The 16,574-nt window shown below is 29.0% G+C and overlaps 2 protein-coding genes across 3 annotated transcripts; one reads left to right on the top strand and one right to left on the bottom strand.

Moving 5' to 3' along the window:
- Positions 1-6,473: 6,473 nt before the first annotated feature.
- Positions 6,474-7,395, bottom strand: LOC113377825 (lipid storage droplets surface-binding protein 2-like). Its single transcript, XM_026618253.1, has 3 exons — positions 7,364-7,395; positions 7,113-7,291; positions 6,474-7,033 (listed from the first exon to the last, which is right to left on the bottom strand). The coding sequence occupies exons 2-3, from the start codon at positions 7,249-7,251 to the stop codon at positions 6,489-6,491; spliced, it is 684 nt and encodes a 227-aa protein (XP_026474038.1). The 5' UTR covers positions 7,252-7,291; positions 7,364-7,395; the 3' UTR covers positions 6,474-6,488.
- A 1,889-nt stretch (positions 7,396-9,284) lies between these two features.
- On the top strand, positions 9,285-11,990 carry LOC113377739 (lipid storage droplets surface-binding protein 2-like). 2 transcript variants are annotated; one of them, XM_026618148.1, is made up of 3 exons: positions 9,285-9,412; positions 10,685-10,934; positions 11,306-11,990. In XM_026618148.1, exons 2-3 carry the CDS (start codon positions 10,706-10,708, stop codon positions 11,929-11,931), a joined length of 855 nt encoding a protein of 284 aa, XP_026473933.1. In that variant the 5' UTR covers positions 9,285-9,412; positions 10,685-10,705; the 3' UTR covers positions 11,932-11,990. The 2 variants fall into 2 exon arrangements, with proteins under 2 accessions (XP_026473933.1, XP_026473934.1); XM_026618149.1 differs by lacking the exon at positions 9,285-9,412 and adding an exon at positions 9,432-9,585.
- Positions 11,991-16,574: the final 4,584 nt, after the last annotated feature.

Genomic DNA, 16,574 nt, shown 5'->3' with positions numbered 1-16,574 from the left:
TTATTGATTGATTTATTAATTTTATAAATAAATATATAACAAAATTAATTTATTAGCTCATGATCCCCATAATTCTAATAAAGATCTGTGAAGAAATGATTTTTTAAATAATATAGCATGGTTTTGAGTGCATTTTTTTTTAAATTTTCAAAGTTTTCTATTTTATTATTATAATAACTATATTTAAAAGCAATATAACCAAATTTTGAAAAAATCCGATACCAAAAAAAATTCCGAGTTGAGAGATATGTATAGCACTATAATATTCCGAGCGCAGCGTACCGACTGGCAGTCCGACTCTCGAGTCGAAAGTGTTAATATATGGCTTGTTTCTTTTTGAATAGCAATCGAGCAGTTATCTTATTTCAACGTATCTTATTTGAAGTATTGACTTAAAAGTATTTTTTAATATGATATTTTCATATTAATTTTCATATTCACTTGAGATTATTTTTGTGATCTATAAAGTCAAGTGGAAATTTAACATCATGGTGCACGCAGTTGGGTTTGGCTGAAGTTGAGAGCGTGCCCACAAGCCAGAGAGTGCTAATTCACGTTCGTAAGCCGCGCCCGAACAAATTAAATAGACTAAATAGCATGTGCAAACGTTTTTACTTTTTATGCACTATGGAAATATAGTAGATAATAGTAAATACAAAATCAGTTTGTTTACGCAGTTCCAGAAAATGAAGAATGTATTGACGATGACGTATTCATATGTCCTACCCGTACCGATAGTTAATAAGAGCGGCTCGCTATAAAATTTAAAAATTTAGTAGTCTATGGCATCGTGCGTTAAGGCAAATTGCTGAAACTTTCCGTACCGTAATAAAATGTTCGAGTAATATTAAATGTTTTCAAATAGATTATTATAAATACTGTAACATTGTCTATTTATAGAAATTATATATACTGAATTGCAAAGTTAAAATTATTTGTTTAAAGCATAGGTTCCCAAACTTGTTTGTGCCGTGGACCCCTTGCGATATTTTTCGTTTTGTCATGGACCCCCTATATTATGGGTTATCCGGGACAGTTCCGAGGTTTCATCTTTTGATCCGGGTTTTTTCAAAATCAATATTTGTCCCGGATTTTCGAAAAGTATAGGTTTAATTTTTAATTAAAATTTTCCTAATTAAATATTGTTTTTTCTTAATTAAAATTAAATTACAACTACTTATCAAATTAATTATGTGAATCAATGTGTTTTTTATCTCTTGTAAAACGTTATGAATGAGAAAATTGCTGAATACAAGATTCCAAAGGCGAATTTAATTTCATAAAATTAAAAAAAAAGAAAACAAACAAGCCAATAGTAATTTTTTCAAGTTATATATTCGAGTTAGAAATTTTACTAATAGTCCGTATTGTAATCTGAAAATATATTTTTGAACAAACTGTTTGTTATTGTATTTTTAAATAGTATCTTTTTACTACGTAACATATATTTGTTATTTGTGATACTATTAACAGATCGTCCTCTGCTCAACTTAATATATCGAGCAATAAAATGAATTTAAAATGGACTTTGCTAAGATAAATATATTAATGAGTTTAGTTTCAAAACTTAAGTAATAAATTGCGGCTTCATAATTATTTTTAATACATCATCAAATTGATCATATGTTATATTATAAAATACGCTTTACTAACTTAGACTTTTTTAAATTAAACAAATTTGATTTTTAACTCTCCGTAGGGTAAGTTATAGTAATCGCAAAAAAATCGAAAATGAGTATTTTTATATATAGTATAATAATTTTTGCGAAGGCAGGTCTAGCGGTTTCAGAGATCGAGTGAAGAAAGTAAAAAAATGCCATTTGGCGGTAAAAAATGATCATTAGACAAATACATATGAAATTATCAGATATTTTATAGAGGTTTTAATAATAAGTATGAATTTTGTTGGCATTTTTATGGGTTCCGTATCAATGTTGATCCGTTAGACTGCGATGCGGCGTTTACGCGCTTCGATATTTTATCTCTAAAACAGCGACGCAGCACGATTGCTTTCAAAAAAAGTTCAAAATTTTCAGAAAAATTAACAGTACATATAAAAAAATTCCGAAATATAAAAAAAAATCAAATTTTTCAAAAAAGTCAATTTTTTTCAGAAATTTTAAAATTCTCAAAAATCTTTTTTTTAATGTTTTCAAAAAAAATTTAAAATTCTCAAAAATCTTTTTTTTAATGTTTTCAAAAAAATTTCAAGGTTTTTTAAATAATTTAATTCACGGTACGGGAAGTTCCAGTAATTTGCCTTAAGACACAATGCCATGCAACCAGTTACAACATTAATCCACGTGGAACAACTGACGGTAGAACTGCTATAATAATCAGAAACATCATTAAGCACTAACAAACCTAAAACATTTGTCAGTAAACATTTCATATAAGCAACTTTCATCAATAACCAACCTAGAAATAAACTATATCTGTAATTCAAATAAGTGGTATCTATATCGCACTTCGTTAAATTGCCATTTAAAACTCAATATTTGGTATTTATAAATTCTAAGGGCAAAAATCTTACCAAAATTAAGCTTTTCAACAGCCAGCATATAGTTTAACCACATCTCGAATGCCTACATGCTACAGCTTACACACTTTATATAAATATGTAATTTTTTATTTACTTTTTGAATCATTTCTAAATATTGCCAACTATATTTAAAGTTTTTTTGTAAATCTATATATTTAGTGCAGTAAACGGAGAGGAAAAAAGGGTATAACCTCTGAATTTTTTTACTGTGCTCCGAATTGAATGAAATTTTGGAATTAGGTTCATCTGACCCTCAAGTTCAAAAGTGAAAACAATTCGGGTTGCGCCATCACCCCCCTGGGGGGATGACACCTCTTCTCAATTGTGTAATTACATTTTTTCAAAATAGCATCGGAAATCGATAGAAGAACTAATTATAAGAAAAAAATGTCTTTTATAGTTTTTCAAAAAAACTAATACTTTTCAAGTTACTGGCCACTAAAGATTCATATATTTTTGGCGTTTTTCTTCGTTTTTTTGCAAATATCTTCTAAAATATACATTTTAACAAAAATCATGTAATGAACAAAATAATGTCAATAAAAATCTTAATAAATCGGTATTACATAAAGTGTTCTAGGAAAGATATTAAGCAAGATTTGAAAGAGCAAAGTCGTTTTTTATTTCGTTCAAGATTTAATTGTTGTATTTAAAGCCATCTAGTGTCGAGGTTTTACATTTTATGCATTTCAGTGAAATTGGGTTTTATAGTGCTTAATATAAGCTTCAAAATGAGTGCTGTTACAAGTCTTTTGCGTGTAAAATGAGTGAGCTATCATGCAAATAAGAAGCATATACGAAGTTTTTTTCTTTTAAATCATGTGGTTTAATGAGCGCGATTTCCGCCAGAATTAAAGTATTTCACATTCCATCTAGAATTCACTTCATTATAGACATCTTGATGGATTCTATCAGATTTACTACTTTAGTACAAACTAGTACTCAGAAAACTCACGATTTTATAAAAAAAAATTTTTCCAATATTTTTAAAAATCGAAATTATTTTCATTATATCTCAAAAATAATAAAAGACACGTATAAAAGCTTATAGATCAAAATCAAAGGGATCTTTCTGGCTAATTATTGTTTTTTATTATTTTTCTTTCACAAAAAAATTGACATAGTTATGAATGTTTAAAGACTGCGCGGCCGCGCAAATTAGAAAAAAAGTTTTTATAAAATCGTGAGTTTTCTGAAAATAGTTTGTACTAAAGTAGTGAATCTGCTAGAATCCATCAAGATGTCTATAATGAAGTAAATTTTAGATGGAATGTGAATTACTTTAATTCTGGTGGAATTAGCGCTCATTAAACCATATGATTTAAAAGAAAAAAACTTCGTATATGCTTCTTATTTGCATGATAACTCACTCATTTTACATGCAAAAAACTTGTAACAGCACTCATTTTAAAGCTTATATTGAGCACTATAAAACCCAATTTAACTGAAATGCATAAAATGTAAAACCTCGACACTAGATGGCTTTAAATACAACAATTAAATCTTGAACGAAATAAAAAACAAATTTGCTCTTTCAAATCTTGCTTCATATTTTTTCTAGAACACTTCATGTAATACCGATTTATTAAGATTTTTATTGACATTATTTTGTTCATTACATGATTTTCGTTAAAATGTATATTTTAGGAGATATTTGCAAAAAAAACGAAGAAAAACGCCAAATATATATGAATCTTTAGTGGCCAGTAACTTGAAAAGTATTAGTTTTTTTGAAAAACTATAGGAGACATTTTTTCTTATAATTAGTTCTTCTATCGATTTCCGATGTTATTTTGAAAAAATGTAATTACACAAATGAGAAGGGGTGTTATCCCCCCGGGGGGTGATGGCGCAACCCGAATTGTTTTCACTTTTAAACTTGAGGGTAAGATGAACCTAATTCCAAAATTTCATTCAATTCGGAGCACAGTAAAAAAATTCAGACCTAAAACGCTCCGTTTACTGCACTAATTATATTATCGTTTAACGTAATCCACGTAATGGTGCATTGTAATCCACTGCCGTGGACCCCCAAATTTTGTTTTTACCGCCGTGGACCCCTTGAAAGTTGCCACGGACCCCTGGGGGTCCATGTGGACCACTATGGGAATCACTGGTTTAAAGTATATTAGAACTTTAGTCAAAATTGAAATTAAAATCTGAAATATTTTCGATGCACAAAAAGAAAAAATTGTTTGAAAAAAAAATTTGGAACAATTTTTTCTTCAAAAGTAATTGTTTTGTTAAAAAAGTAGAGAAAGTTCTTTAAATCATTTAGATCGGACACTTAGTTCTCTCAAAAACTGCAATTTTTTGCACATTGAGCTCAGTATCTTCGAAATGACTGCACCTCTAAATCATTAGAAACCGAATGCTTTTTAGATCATTCAAATCGGACACTCCGTTCTCTCTCCGATTTGTATTTTCTGCACTCTTTGCTCCGTATCTCCGTAACGACTAGACCTGCCTGTGCCAAAAACTGTTTTTTGGACCATTCAAATCGGTTGATCCGTGCGCCAGAAAACACGAACGAAAAAATACGGACATACAAAACACGCACACACACACAAACATCCAGTTTTTCTGAGGTATGTCAAAATATTCAGAAAACTTCAAAACGTGAAGATATGGAAAAATTTTCATTTTCGATTTTCGTCGCATTACTATAACTACCCTACGGGAATTTAATAAATGCGGCCCGCGAGTAGAAGAGGTTAAATAGAGGTAAATTTGTATTGTGCATTGTGTTTTTGTAGAAACTAAAAAACTGTCACGACGCTAATTATTTATATCGATTCTGAAATCAACGTGCTATGTCTATTGCAATTAGCTTTAATATTACAGAAAATAAATTTATAGAACGTTGATGTATGTTCTTCAATGTCCACAAATTCGTATCAAGCTAATTGCATAACATAGGTTTACATGCACAACATTGCATACATACACAATAATATCAAGTTCACCAGAATGCCGCACCGAGTTGCTAGTAGATTTTAAATTGGTGCCGTTCTGTAACAATTAATATAATGTAAACAAGTGTTATATAAAAAAATAATTAACTTTGCGTAAAAACAATGCAAATTTAACAAATAAACTAGTGATGTATGGCCTCGTGCCTTAAGGCAAATTGCTGGAACTTTCCGTACCTAAAATTAAATTTTTGAAAAAAGAGTAAATATGCATAAACTTTGAAAAAAAAATAGATTTTTGAGAAATTTTATATTTTTGAAAAAAAAACTACTTTTTTAGAAAAAAAACTTGAAAAAAATGCTTTTTTCAGTTCGAAATATTTTGGAAATTTTGAACTTTATTACAAAGCAATCGCACTTCTTTAGCAGCATAGAGACGTAATATCGAAGCGACTAAGCGCCGCGTCGCCGTCTGACGGACAGACGATGTTACAAAACCCATAAGAAATGTGAACAAAATTGTTACACATTATTAAAATCTTCATAAAATAATTGGTAATTTGATGTGCATATGTCCAACAATAATATTTGACCTCAAAATAGTATTTTTCTTACTTTTTTTTACTAGATTTTCGAAACCGCTAGACCTGCCTTTCTAAATGTTAATCAGTTTTTTATCTTGTCAATACAAGTAAAATGTTTTTTGAATTATTAAAATCGGACGAAGCAGCACGTCTGTTTATTAATAGAAATCTAATGTTCTTTGAATATACAAAAAAAATTATTTTCGATTTTCATGCAATTACTGTAACTTGGCCTACGGGAAAGTTAATAAATTATTTTTTTAATGATACGATCATATTGATAAAATGAAACCTAAACAAATTGATAAATCTTAAAATTTTATTTATCAGGCATTGTAATACATTAGAAAAATTTAAAGATTTTATTAATGTTTATATTTAAAAATGCACAATATATAAAAATTGTTTTAAAATACAGTAAAACTTTCAAAGCGATATTTCATTTATTGATTATTGATTTTTATATGACTTGCGTTTGTAGATACGATCAACGTATTCAGACAGGATTTCGTACACCGTAAGTGAAGACATGTAGTTGTGCAATTCATTTTTCTCTAGGTTAACTTTGTTGTGCACACGCAGTACCAGCTGTCTGCATATTTTCCCCAAAGTTTGCACAGCGTGAGCCAAACCGTCTTCTTCTGCAGGCGGAATTTTATAATCAGCTTTAGAATCATTTTCAGATAGAGGCAGATAACTGTCCAAAACTCCTTCCAAAATACCTGAAGCGTAGTCGATGCCTTTCAAAGCCTTGAGACCATAGGAAGATGACAACACTTCATTGGTTTTACGCCAAGATAGCTCTTTGAGCGACAGTACTTTGGATTTACCGAATTCTTTTATTGATTTTAGATGTGTTTGGTTACTGGCGACAATGATTGCCGTGTCTGCATTATCTGTGATAGCTTTTGTTGAATGTTGATTTTGTGAAGGCGCGATGACTATACTAGTAACTTTTTCAGCTTTTAATAATGCACTAGAAACACAACTAGAAGCTGAAAATAAGATACTATGAAATAATTAGATTCAATATATATATATATATATATATATATATATATATTTAGAGTTTACCTTTTATAAATCCGTAAACATTTTGAGACTGCTGCAAGGCACTTTCAATTCCAGGCAACTGCAACATTCTTCCAACAAATCCGTTCGTTGAGCTGGTGGCACTTTGGACTTCATTGGTTTTCGAAACGGCTGCATACATGACGCGCAACAATCTATAATATCTAACAAGTTGCACAGTTCTTGATACATTATAATTTATCAACAACATTAAAATATAATCCATTTTGCCACTCGGAATTCAATCAACTTACTTGGTGAAGTTCGTTGACGTCAGTGAATCTTCCAACGAAATGAATCACAAAACCTTTGTGCACTGATTATATACCAAAGATGGTACACATAATTATACAAACATTTCATAGAGTGCGGTGTTTCAGATATGCATAAAATGATTCATATAGATAATTTTAGTGAAATACTAAACATGAAATTAAAGAAATTCAAATATGTTTTAAAACTCTATGTATAGTTTATATCTATATGATAATATTTGTTATTATTTTTTGTAAAGATAAATATTTATCTAATTAGTAATATAATAATAATGTCTATTTAATCTTTTCTTTAAATAATCATATCGTGTAAATGTTGATATTAAATAATTCAGGTCATTTAAATGGCATGTTGACATTTAAATTAACTGAATTAGTTGAAATTAAAATTTATTACATTGGTGTCGATATCTACATTGTATCAAACACAACTATTTTTTTTTCTAAAATCTGATTAGCAAATTTTATGTTTTCTCGATGTCTTAATCAGGAGCTTTTGGGTCCAATTATGAAAAAGCATGTTTTAGGAAAAGTTTCGATCTTTCGTCGACTTTTTCACGAAAGCGGCTACCGAAAAATAAATTTAAATGCCATTTGATATAACTCAATAGGACTTGCGTTCCGATTGCGCGGCGATCGGCCAAACCGTTTCTTTGTAGGAGGAGTGAGAGTGTCAAATTTGTCTACGTTTTAGCCAAAAATACTTAATCGGTTAGGAAAATTAAAAAAAAGGTAGAAAGATATTAGTTGGGAATCGTGCTGAATAGTTTTAGTGGATATCAGCCGCGCAGTTTTTTCGTAATTATTTGTAAAAAAAAAGGTTTTGATAATTTTTATTTTTTAAGTCATTAAATTTAAAAAATGCATTAAAATTAAAATAATGTTCAGCGCTTTTGTTATGTGTTCAGTCGAATTTTGCCTAATCCAAAAACTTAAAAACCATTCGGGTAAACTCAACCAAAAAGAACCATGATTTCTTCTTTGGAATTGGCAGAAAAGTGCAATATTTTTTGTTCACGTTATCGCAAATAATCCTGAATCGATTTTGAAAATTGAAAACCGTTTGAAAGACTTGATTATTTGGGAATCGCGATAATATTTTAGTAAAATTATATTTGGTTGAATTATAAATATTTGTTAAAATTTAGAATATTGTGATTTTAGGGCATACATATAAGAAAAAAATCAATTGTAAATTGCAATCATTAGTTTCTAGTAAAAAACTTTTATTTTCGAAATAAACCGCTTGATTTTTTTTATCTGTGTTGATTATTAAGCTAAAGTGCAATTCACACCTAGTTTTATACGTTTTCATTATTTATACTCAAAATTTACTTTAATTATACTCGATTATAACACAACATTTAAAAAAATAAAAAATTGTAATTTATATATTTTGTATGAGGCATGATTCATAATGTTAACTTCTGCTTCTGCATAATTGATAATAAATTGCTTTCATAAGAAGAAGACAATTCATAAGTTCGCATTCTATTTTTACATTCATTTATAAAGATTAAATACAGTCCGAAACATATTTATTTTTAAAGTTAACGTTCTATTGTAAATTTAATAATATTGTTTTATATAAATCTAAAACTTGCAGTATACAATCTTTATTATACTTATATTTAAACTTAAGCCTTACTAATATCAAATTAATAAAATTATAAATCAAATTATAGTTGCACAAAAATTATAAAATAATTTTTACGTATCATTTTAATTAAGATCCAAATCATTTGATATTAAAAATATTTTCAATTGTTTTAGCGTCAAAATTTTCAGTTTGTCAAATAAAAAAATGCAATAAATACATAATAAAACCAAACTAAATTATTTGTTACATCTTTTGTATCCAGCATATCATAAATACGCGCCCTTTTGAAAAATTTAACGCCGCCAACGGTCAATGTTGTTACTGATCAGGTGATGCATGCTGAGTAAAAATTGAAAGAACGCATTCGGTCATTCGTTGCGTCGTCAGCATTGGTACGAGAGGCATTCAGTTATCTACGACGGACCAGGGTAAGCGTTGTACGTTTTTGTTGCGTATGTATGTTTCAAGTTCGGCGTTTTTGCGTTTGATTCATATTTAAATAACATAGTGATTTGGTATCGATTTGATATGTAAATAACATTAGTGATTTGGAGATCGATTTGATATGTTATGTTGTGTTAAACAGTTTATATAAAATTATGTAAGCCATTATATTAGTAGCGAATATCGAGCAGATTGCACGGATTGTGATTGCAGTTTTCATGCGATACGATTCATGTTTAACTGAACATTAGTCAATTGTGTGAATATCTAGAGCTCAGAATATCTAGTTTCTTCATTTGATTTATATTCCAATATATCTATTCATTATTGTGCATAAGAATAATTAATTGCTATTCGTATACAAAATTTTATTCGTAGTATTGAAACCATGGAATCGTGTCGATTTTGTTCCGATTCGTCAGCAATTTATGTTAACTATGTGAATTGTTGTTGACGATATAAAATCTAATCTCAATATCGCAAATTAACGCCAGTTTTTTTCTTTTTTTAATTTTTATTTTTAGCTCAGTCGTTTGTTTATAATTTGGCGAAATATTTACATTTCGGATTCAATTATATTCAGAAATTTATCACTTTATCATTATTTAATTGCAAAAAGTAAAAGTTACATATATTCAATATATTATCAAATTATTTTAACAGTATAGTTTTTAATTTAACTATTTATTTAAAACATTCGCAAAGTAACGTTTTGAGGTATTTTCATTAATATATTGTGATATTGCGAATACATTTTTAACAAAGGTTTAAAAGCTACTGCTAGGAAACATGTTTTTATTAATTCAATTTCGATTTCTATTGGCTGCAAGTATTTAGGAATTGTATTTAAAATCAATGAATTTGTTTTTTAATAAAACGTTTTTTATTTGGTAATATTGTTCTAATATTCGATTTTCATGAATTGATTGATTTGATTTTTTAAATTTTTAGTGCTATATTTAATCTTTGAATATCAAAGCAAACTGTCTTGAATGTGAATATGGGGTATTGAAATTTTATTGAAAATGATTTTTGTGGCTTGGTTTGTAGTTTGTAAATATTTGGAATGGTTAGATTTATAATCCGCATATCCAAAAGATTTGATTATAAACGTGAGTTAGACAATGTAAAGAAAGTTTATTTGAACAATTCATAGAAGTTTGATATGAGTTGCATAATATATTAGTTTTGTATACAAACTTAATATTATTAGTCATTGTAATTAAGTGCATAAATAATGTTGATGTCTATTACAGTTTCTCATAGAATCTGTTATCATGAGTGCTACCGATACGTCTGCTACCGCCAGTAATAACCAAAGCATTATTCAACGTCAGATTAATCAGGGCATAGAACGCCAAATTATAAAAGCGCAAAGGATCCATCAAATTCGAGTGCCACACACGCCCCAGTTGCCGCAAATGCAAATAATTGATCGAATCATGCAAGTCCCAGTGATCGAGTCTGCGGTTAAGAAATCGCAGAACGTATATGACAAAATCAAATGTAAGTAAAGCAGACAAAATATTTAAGGTACTAGTTTTCAATCGGTTAAAAGTTATTTTTTTGTTTTTCTGAATTATCAGCTATATCTGAAAATGTTGTAATACATTAAGATGTAATAAATTTTAAAACATAAGCTAGCATGTAAATTTTCTTAGTGAACCACACCTAAAACAATCCCGAATCATGTGAAAATAAAGGGTATGTTATCGTTTAATATTATCTTTTTTATCAATGCAATAAAATGTAGTGAACACATTTGCCAATCCAAATGATGAATAAATAAAATTAATAGTATATTAAATAAAAGTAAATTTAGTAAAATACTAATTAAAATTTGTTGTAAATGGTTATGATAATTATTGCCGTTTCAGCAATCAGTCCCATAATGGCTTCCACTTTGGACACCGCAGAGAACGTCACTCGACGGATAGCTGTCCCGTTGGCTCATCATTTAGGGCGTCCTTTAAACGCTCTCGACAATACCTTGATGGCGTCTTTGGACAAGATACAAAACACTATACCAGTTGTACGTGATACTCCTTCAGACATCATTCGTCGTACTGAACACGCAATTTCTGCAATCAAATCGATTTCTGTTCAAAAAACAAATGAAGCTTTGGCGACAACTAATGGAGTGCGGGCTTTGAATACTTTGGATGCTGCTACAAACCGTGCAATTTCCTTAATAGACCACTATTTGCCGGCTTGTAAAAGTGAAAGTGGAGATATGCAATTAACTTCAGCAATAGATTCAGATATTCCTGTAAAAGGAATTGATAGGGCTGTCATTGCTGTGGGTAAAGTAGGCCGCACCGTCACGGGACGATTGCATGGAAAAGCGCAACGTGCCATACCGGCGGCTATTTGCAATCTTGGTTTAGCTGGACCCTTGGAATCGCTGAATGATAAAGTGAAAGATATGAAGAAAAAAGAAATCAAGAAAAGTGATAAAACGTTGCAGCCTCCTAAAGATGCGAATGCGGTTTCTCAAAATTAGTTGTATTTTAAAGTTGTCCTTCATCGATTTTTAAACCTATTTTATTAAACATAATTTAAGAACTTATTTTGAATAAAATGTCATATATTTATTTTCGTTATTTTACACTTAATTTTATTGTTAACTATCATGTCAAGTTGTTAGTTCAATATATAAAACAAAACAAACAAATCAATCTTTTTCTTAAAAAATTGCGATATAATTACATAAAAATTTAAATACCCATTCATTGATGTCCAACATAAAATTAAAATATACTTTATTAACACGTGCATTTGGTAGTAACACTTTCAAAGAATAAATTAATATATCCAACAAAACAGTAACTGCGGTTAATTGACTATCAAAATTATAACAATTTATGGCGTTCTGATAGTTTTGATAGCGTTAAGTGCATTTTGTATCAAATTAAAAATAATTGTGGTTTTACAAAATATTAATGTAAAGACTGAGTGGCCGATTCTACCGTAAAATAAAACAATTTTGTCGCAAGGCTATGTCACGTAGCGCTTCTCATATAAGATGGCACATGATACTGCCAAAATGCCATGTAATTACGCCACCATAGATAAATAAGCATAAATAGATCGCTATCTCGGGCGATTTGACGTTACACTCATTTTAATTTACGAAATGATCACTACATGACAGCACATGTACATACAGTATGTAAATTAACCTCTGGTATTACTTCTACATTTGTACATAAAATCAATACAGCCCAAAAATCTGAAAACAATTAATTATTTGAAATAAGAACAAAACATATGAAATACAAAATATATTTTCGAATATATCACAGACATATTTTTGAAGAATTATAAACTAAACAGAAATAACTGACTACTATTGATTAAAGTATATTACAGCCATATTTTTGAAGTATTACAAGTTGAAGAGAAATAACTTATTCATATTAATTAATTAATGACTAATAATAATAGATTAAAAACTTAAAAACTAAGAAGTAAAAAGCGCAGGAGTATTGATGATGGAATGACAAATTTAGAAGGAATGACAAGTAATGCAATAATTTAAAAGGATAAAAAGAACAGCACATTTTTAAAAAAGAATGAATACTTTCCAAACAAAATAATCCTAAAAACAATATATATATATATATATATATATATATATATATATGATATCCAAATTGAAAAAAAAACTAAATTCCTAGGATTAAAATTCATTTACGAGATATTCTTGTTTGTTATCTCTCCATTTAATAGTTATTTTGCTATCTAATCAATCATTAATAAAGTTATAAGTGTTTTTTTAAACGTAAGTAACCAAAACCCTGAACTACTTTTAATTTATACCAATTGTAGCTCAAACCTATCTATCGTTTTAATCGAGCTTTTATTGCAAGGAGGTTTAGTTAAAACTAAAACTAAATCCTTGCGCTTTATAAACTGTCTGGTCTTTGAGTATGCTCTCTTAATCAGGGGCGTAGCGTGCTTTGGCGGGGCCCCGTATCAAAATTTGTTTTGGGGCCCCCTCAAGATTTTTTTTACGAAATATCAAATTTTTGAAATAATTTGATCAAAACCAACAATCGAGTTATCCATAAATAAGAATGTACATGCAGTCAATATCGCTACAGGGAAAACACATGATTTTTGATACTGGCAATGTAATTTAAAAAATTGCTTCCGAAGAATAATGAACAAGAGGTGTCACAAAAAAAGAGATTTTTGTAACAAAGGAAATTTGTAATTTGTAATAAAATACCATCAATTTAGGAGTTACCTAAGGAATGATGCTAGGGCTCCTTCAACAAATAAGTAGTCGATGCAAACAAAAACTGTATTAATTAACTAATAATTTGGTAACAAAAATTCAATATATAAGAATTTTGAATTTTAATATTGTTAATATCAATAGAATATTTATTTATTATTCTAATTATTTATCTATCTAATTTTCTCTAATTTTCTGAGTTTTTCTCAAATGATTCCAGATATCCAAGAGTCTTAATTGAGACAATATCAAAATTCTTGCCCTTACATTTTAAGTTTTTGGAATATTTCAAAACTTCTCAGAACATCGTATACTCTGTTGGAATTTATCCTTTAAATTATTGCATTGCATTTTAATCCCGAAACAAAATTTGATGTATCATACATCTTCTGGGTGTTAAGGCACTCCTACGCCAAATCATTGCATTCTGCGGCAATTTGCAGCTACCATCAAGGACTTTTATAGAATATATTGTTATATCATATTAATTGAAGATATTGTAATTATCATATTAAATATTTTTGCTGCAATTAGTATGAAAAAGTACCTTTTCGGAAAACTGGTGTCAGAATAGGTGACTTTTAACCTGCACTTGACAATCTTAGAGGTGCTGCAAAAATCTTTTTCAAGGTGTTTAGGCTTCCATCTCCGAAGAACATAAGATTCATTTATTAATATTTTTATGCAAATGTTATTGAAGTATTTAGAGTTATAAATACTTGGCTTTGTCCTTGGAGTTGCAGATTGTTCTTCTGGTTCTGTATCAGAGCATTCTCCAGTGACTTGAAAACTATTTTGTTATTGCCGTGAAGGAGACACTTCCATTTGGTTTCAATTTCAAATTATCATTGATTTGTGCCACAAACCGAAGAGTTAGGTCATCCATTAAAAAATTATTTGCCCTCTGCATCCAAATTGAAAGCATCTTTTTACACACAAATTTTTACACACAAATATATATAATATATATTTACACAAATATATATATATATATATATATATATATATATATATATAATATAACATTTTCATATGATTTTCATGCTACATATTCATTATATGCATATACATCATTATATACATACCTGATAATTAGATTCCGGAAAGACATGCATTTTTTTATTATATTTGGGGTTATAACAATTTGGCACATAACACTTTATCATTTTAACTTAATAATAAATGAAAAAATGTTCACCAAAACATAATTATATATAAACAATCACATAAAAACAAATATAACACATCTCAACTACAATACGCGATGACAACTTGACAACTTATAGAAAACGGCGATCGAATCAATCAAATGTAGATCAAGCTAGATCAATGAAATTGGAAATCGTAGCGCCATCCTTCGAAATATTCAAATACCAATCCATTTCAAAACACGGTAATCTACATTTGTTTGGAGATTACCGGCCATGTACGCCACTTTACAAAGGTGTAGTAATCATAATATTGTTTTTTGGCATTTGTGCGTTTTTAGGTTAGGTTCTTATTTAAAACGCACGCATGCACTGCAACCATATGGCATTTTGACATAATTTAGTACCATTTTATCATTTATATTCTAATTGTGATTTTATCATTTTAAGTTCTAAGAAAAATATTATGTCATAAGCGACAAAATAAAGAAAAATAAATATGTAAAAAAATATCATTTTTATTCGTTATTTTTGAACATTTTCATTAATTGTATATAAACATCAAAATATGTTTCATTCGTTCTCTGGACCGATCAATATTCATATAGAAATCGCACAGATCCTTTGCAATTTTTTCGCTGAGAATGTTAAAAATAAATGTCACGTTTTCTAGTAAGTAGTTGTCAAGGCATTTGAATTGCTATCTTTCATTGAATTGGGAATGTGGGTTTAATGTCGGTTCAAACCAAATTTTACTGTGGCAATCCATACTATAACAAACTATATGTACATATATCATTACAATATAACAAATATTCTGTTTGTTTACATTCTTGAAAACACCGATAGCGGCAATGACGGCAGAGACAACAAAGGTGGCTTGGTCAAACCCTTCGCAGTAGTTCAAAATGACGACATTACCAAGAGCTACAAAGACTGAATATTTTGTTTTGAAATATTTCTTTATATAATTCACATATTTAGTACAGCGTCAAGCTTTGAAAGCGAAAGTTCGTGTTTTGTTTAAAAATTAAATAAAATTTATAATAAAAGTTTGATAATGTGTTAATTATATAATTATACTTCTAAAAAATAAACTGAAAATGCGACATACCATGGACTCGAAACGTCTGTATTTATAAAAAAAGTGTGCAAAAAAGTGAGTGTTGTGCGTTCATATTTAATATTAACTTCCTGTAGGAATCCAAAAAAATCTAATATGAAAATTTTTATTTATCTTAACATTTCAATGGTTTGTGAATATTTTTGCATACCTTAGAAAAAAATTGATGTATGTGTGTGCGAATATGAACCATTTAATTTTTTTGGGTTTTATGCCAAGATTTTTAATTTTGAAGTTTATTTATATGGTTCAAACAAATGTCCTCGACGTTTTCGACAGTATGGAATAACCGATTTGTATTATTGAAATTATTGAAAAAACATTCGGTTCGTACTCGATCGCGAGGCGTTTTTGCAAAAGTAACATCTTGCAGTTCTGGAGGTATGAAGCGCAAAGTGTGTAAAAATTGTAATGCAGTTTTTGAGAGAACGGAGCTCCGATTAGAATAATTCAAAAAAGCTTTTGCTTGTTTAGACGGTGAGGAAAAAATGGTTTTATAAAAAAATTCTTAGTTTTGAAAATTTTCAAAAAAATAAATCAAAACTTTCAAAAAAAAAAAAATTAAAGTTTCACAAAATTCAAATTTTCCAAATTTTTCATCATTTTAAAAAAATCTAAATTTCAAAATATTT

The sequence above is a fragment of the Ctenocephalides felis genome, unplaced genomic scaffold, assembly GCF_003426905.1.
Source record: "Ctenocephalides felis isolate EL2017-DRISC unplaced genomic scaffold, ASM342690v1 CF-g0.4_SCAFFOLD_01886, whole genome shotgun sequence".
Taxonomy (NCBI): domain Eukaryota; kingdom Metazoa; phylum Arthropoda; class Insecta; order Siphonaptera; family Pulicidae; genus Ctenocephalides; species Ctenocephalides felis.
The sequence above is the reverse complement of the archived record's forward strand: the minus strand, read 5'-3'. Positions and strand labels throughout refer to the sequence as shown.

What these genes read in the sequence shown, in the direction of transcription:
- LOC113377825 (XM_026618253.1), bottom strand. Translation starts at nt 7,251, where the DNA reads ATGTATGCAGCCGTTTCGAAAACCAATGAAGTCCAAAGTGCCACCAGC. An exon ending in TGTTTACGGATTTATAAAAG is followed by an intron (nt 7,034 to 7,112) that starts GTAAACTCTAAA and finishes TCTTATTTTCAG; the next exon opens with CTTCTAGTTGTGTTTCTAGT.
- LOC113377739 (XM_026618148.1), top strand. Translation starts at nt 10,706, where the DNA reads ATGAGTGCTACCGATACGTCTGCTACCGCCAGTAATAACCAAAGCATT. An exon ending in CGTATATGACAAAATCAAAT is followed by an intron (nt 10,935 to 11,305) that starts GTAAGTAAAGCA and finishes TTGCCGTTTCAG; the next exon opens with CAATCAGTCCCATAATGGCT.